This window comes from Cryptomeria japonica, chromosome 2 (genome assembly GCF_030272615.1).
Source record: "Cryptomeria japonica chromosome 2, Sugi_1.0, whole genome shotgun sequence".
Lineage (NCBI taxonomy): Eukaryota > Viridiplantae > Streptophyta > Pinopsida > Cupressales > Cupressaceae > Cryptomeria > Cryptomeria japonica.
In genome coordinates, this window is record NC_081406.1 from 632258137 (window position 1) to 632285157 (window position 27021).

General features: G+C 33.6%; 1 protein-coding gene across 1 annotated transcript in view; it reads left to right on the forward strand.

Moving 5' to 3' along the window:
- Positions 1-3020: 3020 nt before the first annotated feature.
- LOC131040170 (hydroxymethylglutaryl-CoA synthase) overlaps positions 3021-27021 on the forward strand; it is a 29874-nt gene continuing 5873 nt past the window's right edge. Inside the window, exons 1-5 of the mRNA XM_057973022.2 lie at positions 3021-3285; positions 15174-15280; positions 19649-19781; positions 21629-21772; positions 22413-22571. Coding sequence (XP_057829005.1) covers positions 3214-3285; positions 15174-15280; positions 19649-19781; positions 21629-21772; positions 22413-22571 — 615 coding nt within the window. The 5' untranslated portion in view covers positions 3021-3213. The remainder of the gene's footprint in view (positions 3286-15173; positions 15281-19648; positions 19782-21628; positions 21773-22412; positions 22572-27021) is intronic.

The window sequence follows — 27021 nt, forward strand, 5'->3', positions numbered from 1 at the left end:
GTGAATCAAATCTTGATTATGTTTTCATGTATTGAATCTCTTCTATTCAATGTATCAACCAAAAACAATATTTCTACTTCACAGGATCAACAACACACTGAATAACTCTGAAAGTCCAGAGCACTTTTGCATCCTCGAACCCTGCAACAAAAAAGGTACACACGTAACACCTGCTCCCTATTGAACAATTCCGTACGTTTCATGTACTCATACAACATTCTCTCTGCCATTTCACTTATTCAATAAATTTAATATTAACTAATAATGCACTAGTACAACATTCTTCTTTAACTGCACCTCTTCCATTTTACAGGTTTTACACATTTATTTGTGCTTATGTTCCCTCACACTACCACTCTTGAAATCGATTTGGTGTACTTTCAAGGTTCGGTTTTGCTGTTTATAGATGTTTATTCATTTAAGTAAATAACTTTGTTTTAATCTTTTCATGCCCACTAATGTGCACCAATGCAGCCTGTAGGATTATTACTTTGGTTATGTTATTTCACTGTTTGTGGACGTGACAACTTTCGCTCTCCAACCACTCTGTCCACTTTCACAGGTATTTGCAATTTGACCGTTCTGTTGTTGATCAAAATTTGCTTTAAGTTACGAATATTTTACTTTGCTGATAGTACCATAAAATCTAATTTGTTTTGTTGTTGTCAACAATAATTTGGATGCTGTCTTTAATGATGTCTTTAATCATTTTGTTCTCAAGGCTATGCATGAACCACAATGTTCTTTATTGCCAACATTTCACTCTATAATATTCACTCTGGCAATATTCACATAAATTGGTGACTTGTCTTCACGTTATGAGTTTTTGCTGCTTACGTTTGCTTCTCCTAGTGACAATTTTACTGGGCTTCCTTGTGAGCTTAACACCGTTAATCATTTGAAGTTGCAAGGTAAAGTTCCGTTTTACTTAAAAAAACAATTGTTTTGTATTGTCTTTTCTTTATAGCCAATTTATTTTCTGTTACCATGTGCTTGCAGGGTTCCTACTTTCTTTCCGTTACTTAACTATTTGACGCTATCACTACTTGCAATTTGCAACCAATTTCCAAGGCTATAATGTCTATTGCAAGCAATGAAAGGTTTGAATTTGTAACGTAGATTCTGGTATTATTTGTTTTCGCAGTCCAAAGTAGCTGTTCTTTGCTCGCTGTACCTCTCTTTGCTCACTATTTACCATTACAACATTCCTTCACACCTTAACATTATTTTCATTCGATAAATAAGCTTTCAGTAAAGAATACCATCACATCAGCCACATCGTTGGTTTAATGGTATGTAAAGCTTGCTTACTCATTCAATATATTGAATCCTCAATGTCACCTTGCAGGCTTCTTACATTGTTCAGGGTATGCTTTCTCAAGGTTTTTAATCTGTACCTATTATTCAATTCTACATTTACTATCTGCTCTCTCTAACACCCGTCCCAACTTTCAGGTTCTCTTCACTGCAAAGACAACTTCCCATGAAAAAACATTAGAAAAACTCCCTCACAACAAAGAAGTACTCACATGCAACATACAGGACAGTCCAATTCCGCAATTACACAGTCATCAGGTATTATATTGCTAAAAAATTCTATCTTTCAAATTTTCAAGTTTTTCAAAAATTTTAACTTCACCAAATTTTTATATTTTCCAAAACTGACATATATAAATGATAAAATGATGCAGGTCTTTCAACATAAACATCACATGCAATTCAACAAAAGGCTATATAACATGCTGCTCTTACCAGCATGGGGGAGGGAGGGTGGATAAGAACAAGACTCTGGGTCCAAGACAAAAATTGGTTGGGAACAATATAGCCTACAAGAAATAATGTATAACTATATTTATAACATATTCTTCATGTACATCATGTTGCATACGCCAGCATGGGGGATGGTGGGTGGAAAATTGTAAAATTTGGGAACAACCATTGGTTGGGACATGTACACAAATAAATAACTCTTTCACTTTAATAAAATTTCCTTGTTCAGTTATATAATACACATCACATCATGTCTCTTTATTTTCCTATCTTCTCTAAGAACTTTCATTTATTGGACAGCCTTGCTTTATAAAAATAAATAACTATGTCATTCATAACATCATACTACTCATGTCTATTTTTATAACTCCATTAAAAGCTTCTACCTTTCACTAAATTATATCGCTCATTCATGCTCCTTAACAATCACACCTATCGGCCTCCCGTTGCAGGCACTTCCCCTGCAACTGCTAGTATAACTATGTTATAATTATGGACACTCTTATATTATCTCAAATAATATAAGAGTATTCACTGTATTCATATTTTCATTGTATATGGAAAGTGGTGATTGTGATAGTATTCACTCCTTATAAGCATAATGATCCCTTCTTGTCTTTTTCTTTGTGACAATTTTTCCTCGACATCTATGATTAGATATCTTTGGAACACTAATGCAACAATACATGTGTTAAAGTGGGTGGAAATATCTAGAACATAAATAACTTCAAGATTTACTTATTTCTAATATTTCATGAAAAAAAACTCTTTAACGATATTTAAGATTACTACCTAATATCTAATAAATAACTCCATACTATTTATATAATAAACAAAATAACATTTAATATTCACTTAATTATTAAAAAAAGCCATCCATAAAAATCTTTATAATAAATGTAACCAATTAATTTTAAAAAATGATGTCATTTTATTTAAATATAAAACAAAGTACTCCTTTAAAGTAATGTTAAAACTACACTTTTTTTTTAAAGAGTTACAAAGTAATGAACAATGTTAAAAAACTAATACAAAATAATTAAGAAAATATCTAATTTATGTGTTAAGAGCATTTATCTTATTAGAAAACTAACTGCCCCGAATAAATCGGGGGGACTAGCACATGTTATTGTGACCATCCCACCTAACTCTTAATTTTTTTTTTTATTCCCAAGAAAAAGCAAAAGCCAGTTGTCACGTGCGCGAGGATTCCTAAAGAAATTAGATTGGTAGTTAGGCCAACTCAGGTTAAGGAAACATATTCAAATGAGCTTAAGCAACTAATAAGGGTAATGAAATCTGAAAACCTCCGACAAGTTCGGAGCGCCCGTATATAAAGCAGTCAGTGGGCATTGTGTTTGTCAGTGTTTCCGGCAGCCTCACTATTTGGAAAAATCTGCAGTAGTGAGACGTGGGTACCGTTGATCTTCTTGCTTCAACGAAATGGCGTCTCTTCAACATAATGTTGGGATTCTGGCAATGGAGGTCTACTTTCCCACTACATGTGTTCAGCAGGTATGTCTAAAATTCTGTATGTCTGGGTCCCCTGCCTTTTCTTTTCCTTATTAGCTTGTGCTTTGAATACATTGTTTAATTGGGTCTAGGAGTTTGATGTTCAGACTTCTTGTTTGCTAGTTACCGGTCATCAGCTCGATACCCATCCAGTGTCTGCAATGCTTCATTGGTCTTCTATACTCAAATCTGAAGTTGGATCCGCCACAGTGCTCTAGTTTGCTAGGCATCACATGTTTTTGATTGTCCATGCTGTCTGTCACTCAATTACCCATATAATTGAGTGAAAGAAAATAAAGTAATTTTATTATAGTTTCCCACATTGTTGAAAGAAAGAAAACAGAAATCAAATTTATATACACAAGTGAACAACATGGATCGTCGGTACTCCAAATACCCGAGGGATTTCTGACGATTAGGGAAAAAAGTTTACTTCAATTTTTTGTCTAGATCAAAACTAAAGCTATAGAGGGGACAAATGAAGTTTGACAGGGATTAGGAACAAAACTTGTGAAATGCTCTCGGCATGTCTCTAAGTCATAGGAATCCAATTATAATCCACGTCATGGGGCTGTGGTTGTTGGATAGTGATGCAAGCGTGCAACTGGAAATGAAATTGGAAATGAAATTAGTAATATGAAGAAATTTAGTTGGAGTTTTAGGCAGATATTCTAAATCAGTTTTTAGTGTTTTTTGGTAAGAAGTTTCCTTATCGGAGGCTCTAGAAAATAATGCCTTCTTGTATTGTTTATGCAGATCAAAATATAACCTCTATATTGAGATGAATCATGATGTAATGGATATTGAATAAATAAAAGTTTATCGTGTGTTAAATTGAATTTTTTTTTGTCTGATTTGAATCTACAGTGGTTTGTAACTGATCAACTAAATTCCCTGTTACATTGCAAGAAGCACCCACATCCTTATCCTTAAAACATTCGTAAAGAGGACGTGAAGTTGCAGTAGAGGGCTTGTTGATGTAGATTTTGGAAGCACCCGTCCATTGAATACATTTTGGAATCACCTGAACTCATTAATTATAAGCATGATCTACACCTAAAGCTAACAGGGTACATATTTTCTGTTGGTGAGAGAGTTGCAAGTTTTTAATGGATTCTATAGTAAAATGACACTGATATTAGCACATAGGTGTCACTGATTATATTTTTGATATGCACAAGATTTCAACCTACACCTCTTGCCAAAATTAATGCTGTCAAAAGTTTGGATTTGCTACATGTATTCTTGCAGTAATATGGTGGTCATACTGTAAAACATGCCATGTCCAACATGGGCGGAGCCACCCCATATAATCAGAAGATAAGGTATTATTTTCTATAAGTAGTGTTCCTGCAGTGCATCTTCATGTAACATGAGTTTTTGTGATTCATCTACACAGCTTCAAGTCATTCTACATGAATAACCCATTTTTCACGACTATGAATCATCCACTTAGTACTCTTTGCATCTAGGTGATGCATAAGGTCAAGTATTTCTGGCTACCCACCACATTATAATTTCATATTTCTCTTGCAATTGAATTTGCAAATTATGTTTACTATTTCAAGCACCCAGTGGATAAGAAGAACAAACCTTACAAGAGAAAGTGGTTACTTAGAGAAACAGCCTATGAATAACATCAGTTGAACTTAAATGATACTTTTTTTTGGCAGAAAAATGCAAATTTTTGTTGTTGCTCTTATATTCTTAGACAAAAGGGAAGTGATTCTTTTGCAGAGTTACATGGGGATGCATCCCGCCCCTCCCAACTTGCATTCCTGCCCCCTTTGGTGTCTGTAGGATGATGCCCCCTTGGTGGTCTGAAATTTTTTTAACCAAAAAATAATCTATTGTACAACAAGTAATTTCATATGATTGTATAGGACTATAGGAAGGAAGTGTATGAAAGGAAATATGCAATGTTTCCCTTAATTAATCCTATGATAGTATTACAAGTTTTCCGATATAACTAAATTTCATTAGAGTTTCAGCATTTAAATAGCACTAATAAAGGAAGAACAATAGAAGAGAGAAGAAGAATATATGAAATGAGACAATCACAAACCTGGCCTTGAAAGCATTGTATCCACTCTACTACTTGTCATCAAACAATACACACTTTGATGTTGGAGGAATTTTGACAACATAACCTTGAAGAAAATATGATCATACAATCTCCATTCCAAGGTCTATATGTATATAGGTCAAGGACACTCAAGAAACCATAAATTGTTTTCCAAAATCATAGGCTCAAAACCATGAGCCAAAGACAAGTCAAGGTTGTCCACATGTTGCAAGGTGTGCGCCCTTGGTATCCTTGTGTTGTGTAGTGTAGTGCTTAGGTTTGCGACATGGCTTAAATGCCTTTCGTGGATTCATTAAATCTCGCGGTTATATTGGGCATCAACAGGTTGAACTTTTGGTGCAACGCAACTGTGTTTCTAACACCACATGCAACAACTATGCCCCACCTTGAAGTGTAATTTCTACAAGTAGAATGCAGTTATTGATTAACTAGTTTGATTCCCAAGACTAAGTGGGCTCAAAATAATTCCCAAGCACTCCATGTAGTTGTAATAAAATCAATTATATAGATGTTATGTAGGCTTATAAATACTTAGTCAAAGGCACTTGTCATAGTCTACCCAGTAACGCTCTATTTAGTGACATCTTATGATTGTCATAAGACCGATGACACATGGTAGAGTGTGCCAACTCTAGATTCTCAAGATTCCATCCTAGTAGGACACCCTTTTCCATGTGGGTACATTATTTGCAAAATTATAAAATATTATATAATTGCAATTGGACCTAAGACTGTAAGGTGTATGTTAAAACCTAGTTCCCTAGTCCAAACAATGTTTCACTCCTTATATTGCAAGAATCATAAAGGGGCACTCAACATGGTGAACTAAATGCTAAGGGTTGATCCCCATAGCCAACTTGAACCATTTGAACTTCTTTATGCATATGGGCTTTGTCAAAGCATTTGAACATTCATCTTTGTATCCACCTTCTTGATCATAATCCTCTTATCCTCTACTGTATCATGAACAAAGCGATATTGCATGTTAATGTGCTTGGTTTGTGCATGAAAGGTAAGGTTCTTTGCCAAGTCGATGGCACTTTGAGTGTCACTCTTGATCATCATTCTATCTTGCTTCAACTCGATGTGCTGGGTCCACAACCATTGCTCCACTTCCTAGAACAAAATTCCACTCAGGCCAGTGTTGTTGTCATGCAAGTGAATTAGTTCATCAACAAAACATGGAGGGTTAAAGGTCAACTCTATGAAAGTGGGTTATCTCTCCTACACTTCGGGCTTAACTCAGACTCATGGGAGTGTTCCTATGGTTATATCTTAATAGGTATTTAAATCCAACAAAATGGACAATCAAACCTAATTGCAATCTTTACCCCAAATACTGTCACTAGGTCAAGTAGATTGGTTAAATATAATCCTATATAGTTGATATAGTTGTGCACACATGACCCAAATAAAACATATCTATTGAATGCTTAGTTAAGAATAATTCCTTGGTTATGTCGATAGACATGGATACGGAGGAAAGATTAATTTGCTACCAAACTACTAATTTATGTTTTGATTGATGTTAGATTGGTGTATGTTTCCAAAATAGCGCCCTTATCCATTGGGTAACAGTGTCACAACACATTAATAGGAATAAACATAGGAATAAAAAAATCACGAGCTTTGTATTTGCATACAACAATGATCATGAAATTTATAACAAACGATACTTATTAATCCTTAACTAAACTTTGTATACTCATGTGTAATATGAAATCATTTTATACAATACTTGCAATAGTTTCAAATGTTGTTATAAATTCATCTCCTCTAGAATTACACTCATGCTAGCAAATGTGGCAAAGGAAAATCCCTATTTGCAATTGATAAACTTTCTTGAATACAAACTCATTGCTATGGAGACATTTTGCAACAAAAATCATTTGCAATATTGATTTTCTTTGGTTTCGGAGGCTTGTACCAATCAAAATGAGCTAATAAAATTAAAGGAAATATGTTAATCTTGTGTTGAAGGGTACTAATCATTATAAAGCTTTGTCCATATAGGGATGTGAATGCATTGGTTTACAATCCTACTTCCTAAATTGTTGCAAAATAGAGTTAACATATTTCCTTTAATTGCGAGAGTTTTTTGTTTGCTCTATCTCTCTCTAAGCTTCATCCCTAAGATGAATTTAGTCGCTTCCAAGTCATCCATATTAAGTTGTGTTGAAAGGTTAGGTTTCATAGCCTAGATCATATCCTTATTGTTATTGAAAAACATGTCCTCAACATAGAAACAAATAATGGTGAATTGACCACCATTTTTTTTTCTAAGTAGACATGGTGATTTGAATTTTGACTTAGCTCTAAAATACTCCAATTTCAAGACACAAGTGTTTAACTTTTGATACCCCATCTTGGGGGATTGTTAAAGACCGAAAAAGTCATTCTTTTAACTTGCAAACAAAACCTATCTTAGCCTTCTCCTTAGAGTGCTTTGGTTGTTTCATGTAGATCTCTTCCTCCAAATTGTCATGTAGAATAGTTGTCTTCACATCAATATGTTCAAGCTCAAGGTCAAAACATAGTAGGAATAAATAACAAGACTTTGATAGATGTCAATTTCGCAACAAGAGAAATCTCCTAAAGTCATGTCCCTCAACTTGGGAATAGCCCTTGGTCATTGACCTTTCTTTGTACTTCTCAACTTTGTCCTTTGAACTATATTTTTCTTGTAAACCCTTAAATGAAGTCCCATGTATTGTTTTTCTCCGGTGCAAGCATTTTCTCATCCATGGCCATCTTTCAAGATTTATTGTTTGGAGATTCTACTGCCTCCATTGTTTTGGGCTCATCCTTGTTAGTAGATGAATGCATATAAAGTCAGGTGGGTTGTACTAATAAAATTTCATTCCTTGTCTAGTAGACCTCCTTAAGAACAGGGTTTGAGGTTGGTGTTCTTCCTTTGAACTCTTTGAACTATGCTACTCATTTGGAACTTATTGGACCTTTGGCTTCATTTGCACCACTTCTTTATTAACTTCAAGTTTCAAGGCATAGAGGAAAGTTTGATCTCCTTGAAGATCACATTTTGATTGTACACCATCTTTTGAATTTCAATATTCCAAAACTTGTACCCTTTCAAACCATGAAACTTGTGCCCTTTAAGACCTTCATGATACACTTCTTTGCTTTGAAAGCCAATTTGGATCGCATCTTTTTAGAAACATATACATATGCCTCAATTAAAAATCTTGATAGGATGCAACAAAGGCTTCGTTCTTACCAAACCTCCTCAAGGGTTTTTTCCACACGAGTATAACAAGTTGTGCTCATAGCTTTTGTCTAGAATTTTTGCTCCAAACTTGCACCACTCTACATGCTCCCAGTTCTTTCCATCATGTTAGTGTTCAATCTTTTTGCAATTCCTTTCTCTACTATGGGGTGAATAGAGTTGTTTGCCTTGCAATATCATGTTCCTTGCAAAAGTTGTCAAATTCTACTTATCAAAATTTACCACCATTATCTATCGTCAACATCTTAATCTTCTTTGTTTGGCTGTAAACAAGATGTTTGAACTTTGGGAAGACCTCAAGTTTGTGCTTGACAAAAATACCTATGATTTACTAGAGAAGTCATCAATTAAAGATGCATAATATAGAGATTTTCATAGAGATGGTACATCTAGGACCAAATGCATCATTATGAATCAAATATAGAATCCCTATAGATCTAGGAGAGCTCGAATAAACTTGATTTTGTTTTCCACATACACAATGTTCACAATCTAGGGGACAATTAGTTAACCCCTCTACTAATTTTTTACATTTCAAGGCCCCTAGACCTTTCTCACAAATGTGGCCCACATGCTTATGCCACAACATGAACTCTTTTGGAATCTTATGATTCCCTAAATAAAGAATTTCAGAATTTTTACATCGCATAGCTTTAGCATTGAAATGAAAGGTTCGAAATTGAACTCCTTTAACCAAAATCATGGCCCCACACATCGTTTTGCATTGATCTTTGTCAAGCCCCCCTTGCACACCAACATGATTCAACTTACATAAATAAGGTTCATTGCCAAACCTAGTATGTGTAGAACATTGGAAAGGGCTTTGGTTCTTTTGTCTTTGAATGCGAGCATGACTTTTCCTCATCTTTTCCTCATCCAATAATATTGAGAGAAGAATTATCTCCCAAGTACACCCATCTACCATAAAATTTTTCATAGTCTAATACCAATTCCTTGTTAGGACTCATGTGAAAGGAGGCTCTAAAATCAATCAGCTATAACACTCGTGTGCATGTGTAGTAAGGGTTACAACTAAGGCATCATCACCATCATAAATAGATGCTCGAGTCAGAATCATCATTGAGTTATTCTTTTGTCTTCTTTTTCTTGTATCTTTCTTGATGTGCTCGATCTTGCCGAAGTTTGAACATTTCACCTTGGATCTGCTAGGAAATTTAAATCTTTTCTTAGACTTAGCACACTTGACCTTTATCTTGTTCTTCCCCTTGCCTTTGGAATGACCTTTGACAATCGAAGCATCTTTGACGAACTTTGATGTTTTTTTCCTCATCTCCTTGGTAAATAGTGTACCCACCACCTCATCAAGCTTTAGCTTCTAGATGATGCTACTGATTGCCAAAGCTTGCTTGGCCCAAGTATCAAGTAAAGAACACAAGAAGGTTATGGATTGGTCCTCTTTATCCATCTTCAATTCATAGATGCTAACTGGCTAACTATGGTATTGAACATGTTTAGATGCTTCGACACTCATCCTCAAGGAGTAAAGTTCCTTTTGTAGAAAAAACTTGTTACCAAGGACATTGCTTGATACAAATGTTAGAAAAGAAGAGGTGAACAACAATATATGTAGCTTCAAATCAAACTGTAATCAGATTTAACAATGTTTATCATATGAAAGAAATCAGCTATAACACTAAAAGATAACACCACAAAATATTAAACACATAACACCGAAATTACGTGGAGAAACCCTTTCAGGGAAAAACTCCACCAAGAAGAGATGAAAGACTTTTACTAGCAGCAATATGATATTACAATACAACTCTCAAATTCCACTCTTCAATCTTATAGTATAACCCCTGCAAAACAAGACTTGAACAAACTCATACTAGTCTCCAACTCAACCCCTCAATAGATAGATCCCCGGGGGCTCAATTTACCACCATAAACCATTACCATGGGTCAAAACAAGGTTCCAAAAAACCATGGTAAAAATTCATACGACCCCTTGTTGTGACCATTTCACACATCACCCCATTAGGATGGGGACCCCCTCTTTTTTCTTGGGTTTTGCTTTCCCTTAGCTAGGTTTTTTCTCTGCTTGCTAGGTGTTTTGAGTGAGTTAGTGGTCACTTGGGTTGGGTAGATTAGGGTTTCCTTCGAAAAGCTCATCTAGGGTTTCTTTCAGAGCTAAATTTAACCTAGGGCTTGGGGAAGTCATATGTTGTTTGCCTTGAACCCTAGTGTTATCTTAGAAGGATCTTGCCTTTCAGAAGATTGAAGATGGATAAATTGTGCAAGAGGGATAAGAGTCGTAAGTCGAGATAGGTCAAGGTTGTTGGTTTTCGAGTCAAAGTCTTATCTTTTGTCAAGTCGGAGTCGATTAAACAGAGCCGGTGGCAAAGTGAAGATTCAGGAGGCAATTTTAAGAATTGTTGAGCGAATTGAGATTGGAAACGGATAAGTCATGCATCAAGGGATGAGTCTGGAGGTAAAGTCAAGTCAACCTTAGAGGAAATCATGCCAAGACTAGGATTTCGCTCTTGACCCTTCCAAAGGGTCCAGAGCGAATTCCTCCACAAGACACTCCACCCTGACCCAAACTCTGAGCTAGCCCATTCCTAGGCTTGAAGGAAGGTAAAAGCACTTGTTTGAACGAGGAAATGAGAAAAATGAAGTCAGGATCATGGCCTAAGGGTGAATTTCGCTCCTGACCCTTCCAAATGGTCCAGAGCGAAATTCATGTAAAACCCTATTTTTCAAAAAACCTTGAGTTATATGTCGACTTGAAGAAGCAAATTTGCATGATCATGATGGAAGGAAGCCTAATAAAGTGTGTCCAAGACATGAATTGGAGATAAGTCAAGGAGAAGATCAAAGAGAGATAGTGTATGAAGTTGACGAGTCTATGGAATCCACGGTATAGAATGATAAACAAGGCAAAAGACGAACACCTCAACACTCATCAAGTCAATCTCTTCCTCTCCAGGTTGGTGCTAATGAACAACAAGAAGAAAAGAATGATGATGAAGCAACATCTCCTTTCAGAGACGATAGATCTCTGCCTAAGGAAATACAGGTAAGGGAAAGAAAGTCTTCCATTCCAGATTGGCTGAAAGAAAGACTGACGAGGGTAATTGTAGTTGAGGAGGAAGAACAAGTATTCAATTTGGAAAGTCTCATAGGAAATTCCCAAGAAGAAATTGAAAAGAAGGCTACGAAGATGTCAAAGGTAATTAGAGATGATGTAGGGTCCAGGAAGATACAGGTAGCCACACCAGTAGTGGACAAGTATGAAGATGAGATTATGGCAGAGGAATATGATTTAGAAACATTTGATCTTGGTACACTTACCTCCGAGCAGGCCATGGAAGAAGCAACTGATTCAGTGAGAGCACTTAATGACAAGCTCAAAGAAGAAATGGAAAAGAATAAGAGGTTAGAAAGGGAGGTTAGCACTTGGAGGAATTATTTTAGCGACCTTAATCAACCATTAAGGCGACAGGATCTAGCAATATCACCTTTGCATGCACTTCCTCTTGAATCAATAAATGGGGCAGAAAAGATGAAGAACTTAGTCCAACTCATGAGTTCATGGATTGATGAATCTTACAAGGTAGCCATTGAATTTGTAGCAAGAATGATGAAGACAATCCACAGGGCTATCCAAGTCCTTGACATCATTCTTAATCTATTGATAACTGTGAATGCATTTACTCACACTAGAGACATTGTCATCCCGGTCTTACAAGTGATAAGAAGGACGCCAAGGCAGATTTTAGCACAAGAGAAGATAATGGATGGAGGAACCCATAACCTTCTGCAATGGTCAACTTTGCTCCAAATGAAGGAAGTTCTATTCGAGGACATCAATAGTAGATGCAGTCGAGTTGAGGGCACCATCCATCCTATTCAAGATAAGGTGTTTGATGTATTATGTACAATCCTTGACAGAAGGATAGAGATTGAAACAGATGTGGATGTCCAAGAATTGAAGACAGGATCAAGATTATATTTTGCAAAGAGGAGAACATGGTCACAAAAAAGTAGCGAGATCAGATGTATGCTACTATGTTTCTGATCGAGAAAACAAAAGAGCTAGAGCTTGGATGGGAGATGACCCTTCTTGCAGCTTTTGATCAAGTCCTTCACTTGGAAGAACGAATGAAGAACCTGCATGAGATTCCCATTGCTGAGATTGAGGGGATTATGTCCAGATTCATTGAATATGCCAAAAAAGAACATAGAAAAGGGAACAAAATTCTAGATGAGAAGTTGTTGTAAGATGATGTGGCAACTCTATTCCCATTGGGCTATGTTTCCTCGTTATTTGTGCCAATTTCTATTGGCTATGGATTGATAATGTTTATCTAAATGGGACCTTTTTTTGTAACAAACCCCAATTAGGGTTTAGGTGTCAACATCTTAGCCTTTGATCTTCTTTAGATCCAGGCCGTTCATTGTATTCGAGAGTGTTATATAAGCCCTCACTCAATTCATTCTAAAGGGTTAGAGTTAGAGAAAAGAGAAATAAGATTAAGATTGTTAGCAACAGAGAAAGAAGTAGTGAAGAGAGAAAGTTGAACAATTGTTGTTTTATTTTGCTATGAAATCAATGAAATATTGAAGTTATGGTGTTTTATTGCAATCCTTGTGGCTATTTTCATAGTTGTTTATCTTCTTGAATCACTCTTAGTAGAGATAGTACTTAAGTTTTAGAATTAGATTGAAGGATGAATGTTGTGTTTGATCTTTGGTAAAACTCATAGTCCAAACCACTAGCTCCTTACTGATTGTAAGCACGCCTTGTGTGGTCAACTAGAGATATTAAGATTGTTTAAGAGTTCAATCATTATTGGAGATATTGATATGTATCTTGGTGATAGTATCTATCCCATTGATGATTCAAAAATCATTGAATCCCCTTAGAAGATCACACCAATTCTAGTAGAGTTGTAATCTTTTGGCAATACTGAATTGGTAGAGTTTTACTAAGACCAGTCCTGATTTAGTCATTCCTAGGATTAGTTTAGTATCGCCTCCTTAAAACCCTTATCTTTTGCCTTTTTGAAACATCAGTTAGTATTAGGAGAATTCAGTTTCCTCATTGAAAAGTAGTTGCAAGAACAAGCTTTCCTAGAAAGTACGTAAGGCCCCTTGTAAAATAGCAAACACAACGACCACTGGTGCTTATCCACGAGTAGAGAACCTACATAACAGAACCTTGGAGTTGCTCCGATTGATCCTTCTGTGAAATCTTCAGCATTCGGGGAGCTTTACTCAAGAGAGGATAAGATACCTCTGGGTATTTTATTCTGTGTTTGGTCGTGTACAAAAGACACATCAACACCCCTACATGCCAAACATAGCCTCTTACATGACATTACACCTTCTTACAAGTTGTCATAAGAATCCCCCAAATATAGGAGATACTCTTACATGCATCATACACTATTAATAACAAATGTAAGGATCCTCTTACACGTGTCATAATAAATGATACACACGTCCAAAGTGATTCACCCCACTTTTAGCCCTTACAGTTGTCATTTAAGACGTCATAACATCCCTAAAAAATAGGCTTTTCATGTTATACCACTTGATGGGCATCTTTTGACAACAATTAACTTGATTTTTAAGGCACTGACATGAGGCAAAAGTGCCAACTAGTAAAACCCATGCCTCTTATGATGGAGCACAATTATTTAATTACATGAATGCAGAATAACCATAAGAAAACGTAAAATAATAATAAATACATAATCTGGAATTGTTAAGGTTGAGACACCTTAATTCCCAATATTCTCCCACTTGTTGAATACTTTGCAAGAGTTTAATATATACACACACACACACACACACACAAAGTATTAAAAAAAATAATGGTAAATTTTGGTTTAATAATGCAAAAATAATAAACTAATAAAATAAATTTGCAAAATACAATATTACTTCTGAATTATGATGCATAACAGTATTTACAAATCTACCTAGTATTAATTTCAAAATAACTAATATTTTATAGTAATTCAGATTCTACAATTCTAAAATTCTATAGGCAAGACATGCATAGCATCCATAAATAAAGATTTCTTTCAACTATATGTAAATCATAATTTAGCAATAAATTTAATTTCAACTTTATAACAGCAAAAAACTAACTGCGAATTTGGAGTTATAACTTATTACTCCATAAAGCTAGATTAAAATTTCATTTAAGGAAATAATATTGACTGTACAACAACATTGAGAAAACATGGTAGAATTTCAAGCAAGTTAAAGGCCAAAAAAAGAAACAAAAGACTTTTGTCTTTTTTCCTTAGATTAATGGTGGGGCATTCCATACATTTCTTACCTCAAAGCTTATTTCCTTGAAGCTTTCTGATTGTGTTTCCTCTTTTTTGGAGATGTCTGAGATTGTCCAGGATGTGTTCCCTTTTGAAAACTGGATCTCTGCACTAGTTCACCTGTAACTACAGGGATTTGAAATTTTGATCCACGAACTGCTGAATATGAAAACATCTTGGCCTATTTCAGTTCTTCATTTTGTGGTTAAAACATTATTTTTATATGTTTACGGTTATTTTAACCTGATTGCAGGATGCCCTGGAAACATTTGATGGAGTAAGCAAAGGAAAATATACGATTGGCCTTGGCCAGGACTGCATGACTTTCTGCACAGATTTGGAAGACGTAATTTCTATGAGGCATGTGCTATTTTGATGACACCTTTTATATCAATGCTGTTGTAAATTTCAAGATTCTTTGCATTGCTTGATTCTTTTGAATTGGAGCCTCGGCTTTGCTTTTGACTTGGTAATGATGATATACTTACTACGTGCTTGCATCTTCATCCATTGCAAACCTCTTTATATGAATTTTAATCAGAAAGTCAAAGAGTTTTAGATAAGCTTTAATGCACCATATCTTTTTGGTCTTCATTTCATGCTAAGCATTTTAGCTTGCATGTTTTAGAAGTAATATTTGCTGCTATGTGAATGCCTTCACATTATAAAGATGTTCCCTGTCGCATCCCATGCATTAGTCCATTCAAGTCAAGGACACAAGTTTCCTTGGTTTACTTATTCTGAGAAAGGAAAAGATTAAATGGCTGAACACACATTTTGGTGGGTAATTACTAGAGCAGCAATATCTATCAATTAGTATATTAATTACAATTTGGATTTATTTATGCAAATGTTAGATGTAACTTACATTTTACTTGGAGCTTTGGAACTTTGCATCTTGTTGCATGCTTTCTCTGCCCAACCACCTGCAGATCATTATTTTTTTCTACATAAGATTGTACTCGAGAAGTCAGTGTTGTCTTTGTATGTGAAACATCTTCTGAACTATGTTAGAGGAACTTAAGTATAGTTATGCATGAAAGTTGTGTTCCTGCAAAGAAATGGGTGATAAATTTTAACGATTATAATATTTTATGCTCATCTAGTCCTTGCTGCCTTTAATTTTAGGTCAGTTTCTATAGTTGAGGATGAGTACTCCACTGCTTCTGTTATCAGTTGGTAACTCGACTGTCAAAAAATTTCTGAGTATTCATTGAAGGCTCTTTGTTTTTTATCGCTAAGGTATCCAGTATTAATAAGAGGAGAGTCTTGGGGGTATGCAAGCGTTTGTAAAATGTATGACATTTCCAATACATTGTCTCTGAGTTACAAGTTTTTCAGACTGAATCTGGTTTTTACAAGCAAATTTGTTTTCTTGTAATGAAAAGTTGAACATTTTGAGAAAATGCACTATTGTATTATATAAATTTCATTCACCTAGCTATTCAGTAATTCTATTGCCTTAGTATGTGGGTGATGATGATAGTGTTCCCTCTTTCTACCCTATTTTATTTCATGTCACTAAGTGAAATTGAATTGGCTTTGGTTCTTCACTGTTGGTTGAATTTTTGTCTTGTGGGAGAGCATGCATGAAAGCAGTATAACCGAAAAGTCATGAAAATTAGAAAACATGAATTTCCACCTCTCTGGATGTTCATTATTATCTAATGCTTTCTTGTCAAGGAAAATCAAATTTAATTATTGAAAGGGATTGGTTGAGAAACTTACATATCCGAGCTACAGTCAAGATATGTACTACAGATAGAATACATGGCTGTCATATGCTAGGTATATCATTAAGATTTCAAGGACTAAATAATATCCTGCACTTTCTCATCACTCGAATGAAGTTCCATTATCGGTCAAAGTTGGTTGAGAATTTAATATGTCAAGGATGTGGTCAAGATATGTGCTATTAGCATACACATCTCTTTAGTGTCCAAGGTGCTTCCAAATATCACATGCATAGATATGTCATTGGCTGAACTTGGTGAAGTTGAACTAAATCCTGAATGTGTTCTGCATAGTTACCAGGTTGAAAATTTCAATTTGTTTAGGGGGTCAATTTTTTCTTGAAATCTGGAAATTTGGCAATATTTATATAGGAATTGGAAATTCCAAATTGAATTGGACAAAATTCAGCTGGTCTAAAAACTCCAGATCTGGTTGGATTTGAACCAAATCAATTTCGATTTGGTAACTATGATTTTAGATGAACCATAGCTGTTCACAAGTTTTGTAGCGATGAAGGTCCAGAATCCTAACAAATGTCAAAAAATCTATTAAAATTGTTAGTTCAGACTCTCAAAGTCTAGACCCAGCCATAAATAAAAATATCATTCCACTTTCAAGGAAGTGGAATAGACAGAAAGAAAATGAATTGAAGAAATAAACAATTTGTGATATTTCTGTGTTAAGTAAAATTTTATGATGTTAGTGTCCCATTATTTTAAATCATTTTCCAAACCTTATATACTTTTAAAACCCTGAAATTTGTCAAACCTTTTCCTGTCTCGAATCTGTAGATTATTTGACATATTAACTATGTCATTTGTTTTGAGCAGGGTTATAATTATGCATATGTATCTTCTCTCTAAATGGTATACGTTAATGGTTTTACAATATAGTGATAAATTAATATATATGAGACAATGTTCCATTCAGCATTCTTAGCGTTCCAAGATGATGTGGAAGAGTACTTACTCAGGTTTTGTTTTTCACTGTTGCTGTTTAGTTGTCCTTCTGCAGATAAGTAGCACTTCTGGTTCTTGCATACAAAATAATAAAATATGTTTAGCAACTTGTAAGGTATAAACAAATATTGTAGAAAGTTTGATGACCACGAAAATATGGTACATTCTTCATGGAAAAGTATACGTTATTCATGAAAAAGAATACTTTATTCATAAAAAAGTAAGAAATGCTCAAGTCTTTGTGTAAAAAATCTCATCAAGCAATAGAAACACGTGCAATTTCTTTTGTAGACAGTAAATACTTGTATCTGAAACATGAAAACACAATTGTGTTTGAAAACCAGCTGATGACATTGACATCTGTGAAAAAACGACAGCAAATTAGGAGTTAAGTGAGAAGAAGCTAAAAAATATTTTAGAATTCAAAGGAAGTGTAGTTTGTTTATATGATTTCAGCCTTTGAAAAATCATGGAGCATGATAATCATTACATTGAGAGGCATAACTACAATGACAGCAAGGAGTGGAGTGTATTAGCCTAATGGTGTTAACAAAAACTATTAAAGAATCAACATAATAACATAATAAAAACTAAAACAAAGGTGACATCTATTTGAAAACAATAAAATAACCGTTATCTAAATAAAATAAACTAACTCATTTAATTAAATAAAATAAAATAACTCTAATAAATTCATTTAGATGTGTGAAGTAAAAATTAAAGTAATTTTTCTTTTTCATTTATCTTTTTAAAACAAGATTCTTTTTTAATGATTTATTGTATTATTATTGAAAAATAAAATAGCTCTTCAACAAAATCTGAAGTAAATTTTTATCAAGTATACTACTTATTATATTTTTATTTATTGAAGTAATAACTATTTACTATATTACTTACTAGTTGATTTATTAAGTATATCTTTCTTATTATATTTGTATTAATCGTATTACTAACTGTTTACTATTTTATTTGTCAAATTACAGAATAATTTCAATAATTTTTTTTTTACCATTTTTATTAAAATAGTAAGAATAACTATTCCAATAAATAAAGAAGGAACAATGTAAATTGTAAAAGAATAAAAATAATTCTGAAATGGTTCTAAAGTAAAAGTAGGAGCCTTGAGAATGATGTCTCTTGGTGTCTTTTACACAGATTTTTCTAAAGATATGTATGCTTGTATTTATTCTGCCCCAAAATTCATTTCTAACTTCTATAGTACATTGGAACTTGGTAATTTGTCTATGTAATTTATACCAACCTCAAACATGGGCACATGGTTTTGTGTGGTCATGTCAGAAATTATTGACAAAGGTTGAGTTAAATCAATATCCATGTGTGCAAAATGTGCAATTTTATCTTTTATCACATGACATTATGTTTGCATTGCTTTTTCATGTTACTGGTATCGTGGTTCTCTATAATCATGTGATTTATACAAAGATATATGAGGGACAAAGGTTAGGTTTGAATCAATTTCTGTGCATGTAAATATACAAGAAATTGTTTATCAGATGAAATAATGTTTACAAGCTTTTCAAGATAATCATTTCTCTTTTCAAGCTTTCTCATCCTGATGATGGATCATGGAGCATGATTCAAAACGTTGATGAAAAAAATTGTTCACACAGTTAAATCCAAAAGCTATCAAGATAATTATCATGGACTCTGGAAATGTCATGCATTCAATAATGTTTACATTTCTCATTCAAGTTATGGTGACTGGCCCGTCCATTTTTTCAAAAAAACACAAATATTATATGCATTTCCTATTTACTTCTCGAAATTCAGAGGTATTATGGATAACTATGCATGTATTAATGTTCTAAGATATTAAAAACCGTATAATAGGTCTGCCTTTATGCCTTGCAGCAAGTGTTTTAATCCCACATGGTTTGCTTTCTCTTATTTATTGTAGTCAAACTATACTGTGATTATGGAAGGGAAATTTTCCTTTACATTCTTTGTATTTCATATGGTCATTATTTGCAAATTATAATTTCATGAGCTAATTCTTGTTACAAATTCCTTGCAGCTTGACAGTTGTAACATCCCTTCTGGAAAAATATGCAATCGATCCAAAACAAATTGGTCGCCTGGAAGTTGGCAGTGAAACTGTTATTGACAAAAGCAAATCAATAAAAACTTGGTTGATGTGCATTTTTGAGGTTCTTTCTCTTCAGAAAACTGATTTTTCAAATTGCAGATTTGTTATCTCGAAATTCGTTCCAGTTACAAGTCCCTTTGTCGTTTGATATGCTCAATAATTTGTAAAGTTGTATGTTCAAATATATTTTTTCTGCTCATTTTTATTAAATTTCAAATATCAATATTAGTTCAAGACATGTTTTGTCCAACATAGATTAGTCCATAAGATAAATCTTGTCTTAGTACTTGACATTACAATGTAGGCAAAGTACATAGTTTTTTGTTATCTCACTGCTGCATCTTTAGTGCATAAAGGGGCAATAGGGTTATCTTTCTGGGTAAGGCCTTTTGCATCTTAAATGATTTGCAACCAAATGGTTTTCTTATCTAGGTTTTATAGAATATTACATCTTTTTCTCTGCTTTGCTAAAAAAAAATTTATTCTGCGCAGCTTCTACATCTCTTTAAAGTTGTTTGCTATTCAGATTTTCAAACAAATTTCTGTTGGAGGAGAGGCATTTCAGTCTAGCTTGGTCTGCAAGTGATCAACATGGCTTATATGAATCTTCTCAATATTGGAGCTTATATGATGAAATCGCAGCTAAATTTGAGAAATGAAAGAGTGTTGTTTGATATCTTCTAAACTTAGTCTGCCGGTACCCAGCAAAACTAATTTGGATCTTCAGAGTCATTATTAAATATTTAAAATCATGATGTAATTGCAGCCAATGTTGAATAAATGAAAGTGAAGATTGTTTGATATCCATGCGACCTGTCACCCTTATTAAATAACAATAATAGCTTTAAAGAAATATTTCCTCAAAAGATACAATATAGACCAAGACAAACTCTTTTTTTTTTCCTGAAAAGTTCCAACTTTTCTTTTCCAAACCGAAACTTGCTTTCGTTTTATCTTTTGTTAATACGAAGAAATCAAGATTTGATATGCTTTGCTTTCCAATCCTAACTATCTGAGCTGCTACATTTTTTATTTGGGATTCTGTTGTAATGAAATGGTCTTGCAATTAAGCTGGACAATTGTGATTGTTATTGCAGTAAATTCTGAAAATAAAATCAACTATGACATTTCATCTTTATTACACTGACATGTCACCTTTGTGGCGCTCTGTCATTTCTCCTTTGTTATGGTGTTAATCTCAGTTGTTATATTCACCAGACTGATTTGAAATCCCTTGAGCAACAACTGTGTTTGGATCATATAGGATATTCATATAGTTTTTTATGAACATAAGACTCAGTCAAAGTTTTAATCAGTGGCATTTTTGTGTTAGAATTATCTGAGGCAATCAGTTTTTAAGTCTCCTTGGGCTGCCCTTCCAACCTCCATCACCCCCCCTGCAAGCCCCTCTCATTATGTATAATTTCAAAAAATAATCTCCTATCCAGGATTATTAATCCCTGTAGTTAAACTGCATTTTCATTACTGGATAAATCTCTTCATCCCATTTAACATTGACATTGTAAAGATTTACAGATTAGGGTGTAGTTTTGGGTGTTTTTTCTGTTCCATAGTTCTTTACTGTTTCTGTATCTGCTGTGTGCCCTACAGTCTGTCATATAAGAGAGATGTGAATTCTACCTGATTTGAGAGCTTATACAGTACAAAGGTGTATGCCAAGTTCATTTTAGGTACTTCTAAACTTCGAGTTGTTTATTGTTGATGGCTTTGGTTTATGACTTAATGTCATTGTTATGGCATACACTCTGCAGTCGAAGTCAGATGTAAATATTGCATGATTTGAGAGCTTGTACATTACAAACTCATATATTTGTTTCCTTCAGAATTGTAGTGTTTTTCTTAAGCCTTGTTTTCTGTGCTAAAGAGTTATTCTTTGTAATTGAACAGAAATTTGGAAATACCGAAATTGAAGGTGTGGACTCAACAAATGCATGCTATGGTGGAACTGCGGCTTTATTTAACTGTATTAACTGGGTTGAAAGCAATTCGTGGGATGGACGCTATGGTCTTGTTGTAGCTACAGACAGTGCAGTATGATCTTTTATCTATATCATGGATTTACTTGCTTTGAGAAATTGATCTTGTTGTTGAGCACTTTTGTAATGGTATATTTTTGTGGATTGCATGTATGCCTGTATTTGATTTGAGACATTTTGAATCATGAAACTATTCAAGTGCATCTTGAATGTTGAATCTCTTAGTTTTTAGATTGTTTAGATATTTTCAAAAAAGTATACCCCTTTCTTTCTTCTGAATCAGGTCTTACCATAGGTTTCTGCAGTTGATGTTAAAATAGAGAGATGATTCCATCTAAATTTTAAAAGGTTCTTGTGCCTTTGTTTTGAATTTTGGGGCATATAGTGAAATATTTACTGGTTTCTTTGTTACACTATCTTTTACAGCAAATATGCTTTTTGGGGGAATTATTTTGGAAATAAATATATATATTCTAGTATGTATCAACTATTATTAATATATTTGCCTATTTTTTGTATTTATTTCAAAAGAAGGGAGTTTATTCTTCAGTAATGCCATTATTAAGGAAATATTTAAATAAAGAAAATTGTAAATGAAAAGTATATCATGTGGATCTTCTTACAGGATTCAGTTATTGTTTTGCATATATTGGCAAATTTTTTTGTTATATAATGACATTCTTTTCTTGTTGAAGGTTTATGCTGAAGGGCCAGCACGGCCTACAGGGGGAGCAGCTGCCATTGCTATGTTGATAGGGCCCAACGCTCCATTAGCAATTGAGAAAAATTACAGGGGAACACACATGGCTCATGCTTATGACTTTTATAAGCCCAATCTTGCTAGCGAGTATCCGGTTAGCTCCTCTTGTTCCTGTGGTCTTGACTCATGACCATAATCCATGCTCTTTCATATTTTATATTCCTGTTGCTTCTTATGCTTAATTTTTTTGCCGGGCTCATAACAGTCTAAGCCCTTGTCTCGCTCCTTGATCTATTCCCAGTCAAATGACTCACTACTTAACTGGTGGTATTTTAGCTGTAGGTATTTTAAAAACTATACTTCTCTTCCTGTTTTATATTTTATTTCATTTCAGAGTACTACAAATCAGCTACTTCCAGATTTTTGTTGAAGTAAAATATAGTGCAATATAAAGCCATGGTTAATCATTATAGGTTTTGAATTTTCTTCTTTTGAATCTTAAGTTTAGGAAGCAATTTGTCTCTTTCCTGAGTTTTTTGAGTGAAAGCTAAAAGGAAAACCTCATCAGAACCATAAAGATTAAACCATCTATAGGGTTAACAAGGCAACTAATTGCAAATCTGAGCAGCTTTACAGAAAACAAAGTTATATATGGTCACTCTGACAGTGTACTTTAGTATATTGGCATAGAGCCAACTTAAAGGGTTTCTCACCTTGAGTTACAAATTTTCAATTGTATTGTCTTTGGTTTTCTACTTTTGATGTTTGAATAAATCTCAATGTGCCCTCTTGAATCGAGCATGTCAAGTTTGAAAAGAACGTTTAAAACTTTAAAGCAGAATCTTAAAAATCCAGCTAAGCGCTATTTTAAAGCTTCATTCTACAGGTGAGAATGTGATTATAAATATTAATATAATTTTTTGTCTTATGAAGTGTTATGTTTGTCATCAAGCACTGGCCTTTCTTTTCTTATTAAGTTTAGGGCAACAACATCATTGCTGAATATGATTTTGATCCCCAGAATCTTTGTGAAGATGGGGCCCCTTATTCAATTTATAGTGCACCAATTTGATTATCTTAATGTGCTTAGCAACTTAGTTTGTGAATTTTTCAGACAAATAGGTTTTAACTTGCAGAAATGCATCATTTTATTCCTCAAGGAAAATATATATTTTTCAATGGTGCTGCTTGTAGACAAGAAACAGAGTCTGATCCACTTTCACCATATTTATATAGTTGTTCCAATTCTCAAAAGTTAAAGAATGTATCAAATTTCTACCCATACATATAGCCTTATAGGTTACAGACTCCAAATCCTGAGGATTAGAATATAATTTATAAAAATCTGTACTCTTACCAATTCGTTGGGATTGAGTGTGCATCTGAACCCATTACTGGGGATTATTTTAAAGATTTTATACTCAAATCACAAAGAGCACAACCCATAAAAGCTGGCTAGTTCAATGAGACTGACAACTTGTGGTAGATATAATAATTGAATAATTCAGAGAAGCAAAAATCTACAAAAAAATTCCGATTACACCCATTTTTTTTACAAATTTGTCCCGTAGACGATTTGCCCCCCACCAAAAATCCCGACTTTTAAAAAAATCATTGATTGTAATTTTCAACAATTTTTTTTTTGGCATTTGAAACATCAATCAATCCCCCGCCAACTTGTGAATCCCTTGAAACCTGTGAAATATTTTATGAATAGCACACTTGTGCGATATTTTTATGGCACCTACAAAAGTAAGCTTGTTGGGACATGCATACAAGGCACAACTAGTTTCAAATTTGCAAGGAGTGGGAAGTGGTGCATTTGAGTCCAAAGGCGGCAATTTTTTGTTGCAACACTACTGCAAATACATTCTATAACTTCGCGCCATATAAATAGTATTTACACAAAATTCAACCAACGCATACAAATAGATGAATAAACTGTTGAATAAAAATTTCAATGTGCACATCACAAGGATCTTTCAATTTGAATTAACAAGATAAAAATTTCAAATCCACTTATTTTGGCTAGGATTCCATCCAAAGAGATAGTATTTTAATGTTATGACAAGTGAATGGTCTATATTCCAAGGTTATATTTTTGCTTGCTGTTCATACTATTCCAAGGTTATGGTTTGATTTTATCTGTATTCAGATGTTAGGATTTTTGTCAATACCATCAATATGCTGTCATGGATGGTTTAATTTTGTGTCTACTTCTTATCTATGTTGAATTTTAAATAAAATTTTCAATGTGCACATCATAAGGATTTTTCAATTTGAATTAACTAGATAAAAAACGTTAAACCTATTGAGGCTTTGATCCAAAGAGAGTATTTTACTGCTATGATAGGTGAATGGTCTATATTTTGAGGTTATATTTTATCTCATTACATCTACTTTATCACGGTTTAATTTTGTCTAGTTATCTTGATTTTCTGCACATTTAAATTGTTATTGTGAAGATTGGTTGGTTATTTGGTCCAAACAACATTTGATGGTCTGTCTTTTTCTATAGTGACAGCCTTGTAAATTAGTTCAGGAAAAAAATAAATCTATATTCTTGGCTAAATGGCTTGAATTTAATGCTAATTTAAGCTCTCTATCATATCATTCTTTTGCTTGATGAATATGACAATGCTATAGTTTCATTTTTTTTACATATTCCCATTACTAGAAGTGAAGAGGTAATGTTATGTGTAGGTCATTGTTGTCTTCATAACATTTTATCGTTCTGAAAATTTGTAGTACAAAAATCGTTAGGCTGCATAAAAACATTAGCCTGATGTTTATATGTAGCCTAGTATTGCACCAAGATGTCCAATCTTTTTGACATCAAAATTTGGGTCATTGTGATTTTGTATGCTTATATCTATTGATTAGAATTTTATTTGGATGATAAATTTCCTACTTAAAATTTTGTAGAGATAAAATGTTTTTTTATTCTTTTATCCTATTGGGATGCAAGCACGTATACTGTAGTTGTTTTGAGGTCTTACTAAGTTTTCAAAGTTTGTTATGATAGTGCAGTCTCTATGATTAAACATTCATTTAATATTAATAATAATTTGGAATGCAGCGTTGTTAGTAACATTTTACCATCCAATCACATCATACAACAAGACTAGAGTTTTACTTGCATATCATTAAGTGAATTGTTTTATTGTTAACTTAGCAATAACTTTATTAACTTCAACAAAACTTACCGAAGAATCATTTGGTAGCAAAGTTTACATGCTACATTGTATTCTGCTATTTTAGACAAACTTTTCATTTGGACAATTCATGGGTTAAGATATATTTTATTTGCTCTCTATACCTCTATTCTATGAAAATGCCTCTAAATTTAAAAAAACAAATACTTTTTGTCTCTTTTTCAACATTTTTTTTTAAATTGGAGTTTTCCCCCTCTTAATCCCTGATTATATGGGAAAAACTCCAATTTAAAAAAAAAAATGTTGAAAAAGAGACAGAAAGAAACAAGTACTTTTTGTCTCTTTTTCAACATTTTTTTTTAAATTGGAGTTTTTCCCGTCTTAATCCTGATTATATATATTTATACTTAATGAAAAAAAACAAGTACTTTTTGTCTCTTTTTCAACATTTTTTTTTAATAAATTAGAGTTTTTCCCGTCTTAATCCTGATTATATATATATATATATATTTCTGAAGAGAAATAATGTTGATAAACCTATACAGGGGAAGCAATGCTGGGATCTTAAATGCATTTGAAAGAAAATAATTGCACACTCACAATATAATTATATAATACCATTAGGAAATTTTTTTGGGAAAAACCCAGCAAATATAGTGTTTACTTACTGCATTAACTTGATCATTCACAATAAAATAAGATATTTCTCACTGTGCTTAGCCCTAATGCATGAGCAAGTATTTGTAGGCACATTACTATTAGAGGTTTCTAAGTGGTATTACATAACATTGGGCATAAACTGTGGGTCTGAAAACCAGCTATAACTGCCCACTTTTTTTTTTCCTCTGGGGTACATGCTTATAAATAACAGAATACCTTATATTTCCAAGTCAGGTCACAGCCCCAGGCCCCACTGGGTATGGCGGGTGTAGAACATGCAAAGTATATGTCCTACTATGATATTGCTATCAGGGTTCAACTGTGATATTCCTACTTATCAAGTATATGTCTATCCAACATTAAGAATTTATTTCCTGCCTCCAATAAATCCAATTCCAGCAATAAATTACTCTTTGCTTTCTCCTTGGACGCTAACCAATCCTACCTCTTACCAATGTGATATTTTTTTCCACAGGTCAATACTGGTAAAGTGTTAATAGGTGTTGTATTAGGATTTGTCCACTTCCCTTTACTATTTTAGTTGTGCATCAATTATGGCTATTATAAAATGTAGACTACTGCCTTAATGTGTTATTATGTACTCAAAAAGGTTAAATTCTAGAACCAAAATTGAACTATATATTTAATATTTATATAAGAAAATAGAGAATTGACTCATATCAAAATCATAAATTTAAAATTACAAGCTATGAATTGTTCCACAATATATAAATTCAATATAAGTTTGGAATTTGAATTGTTTCATTAGCTTTAAATTTTCAAAAAAAA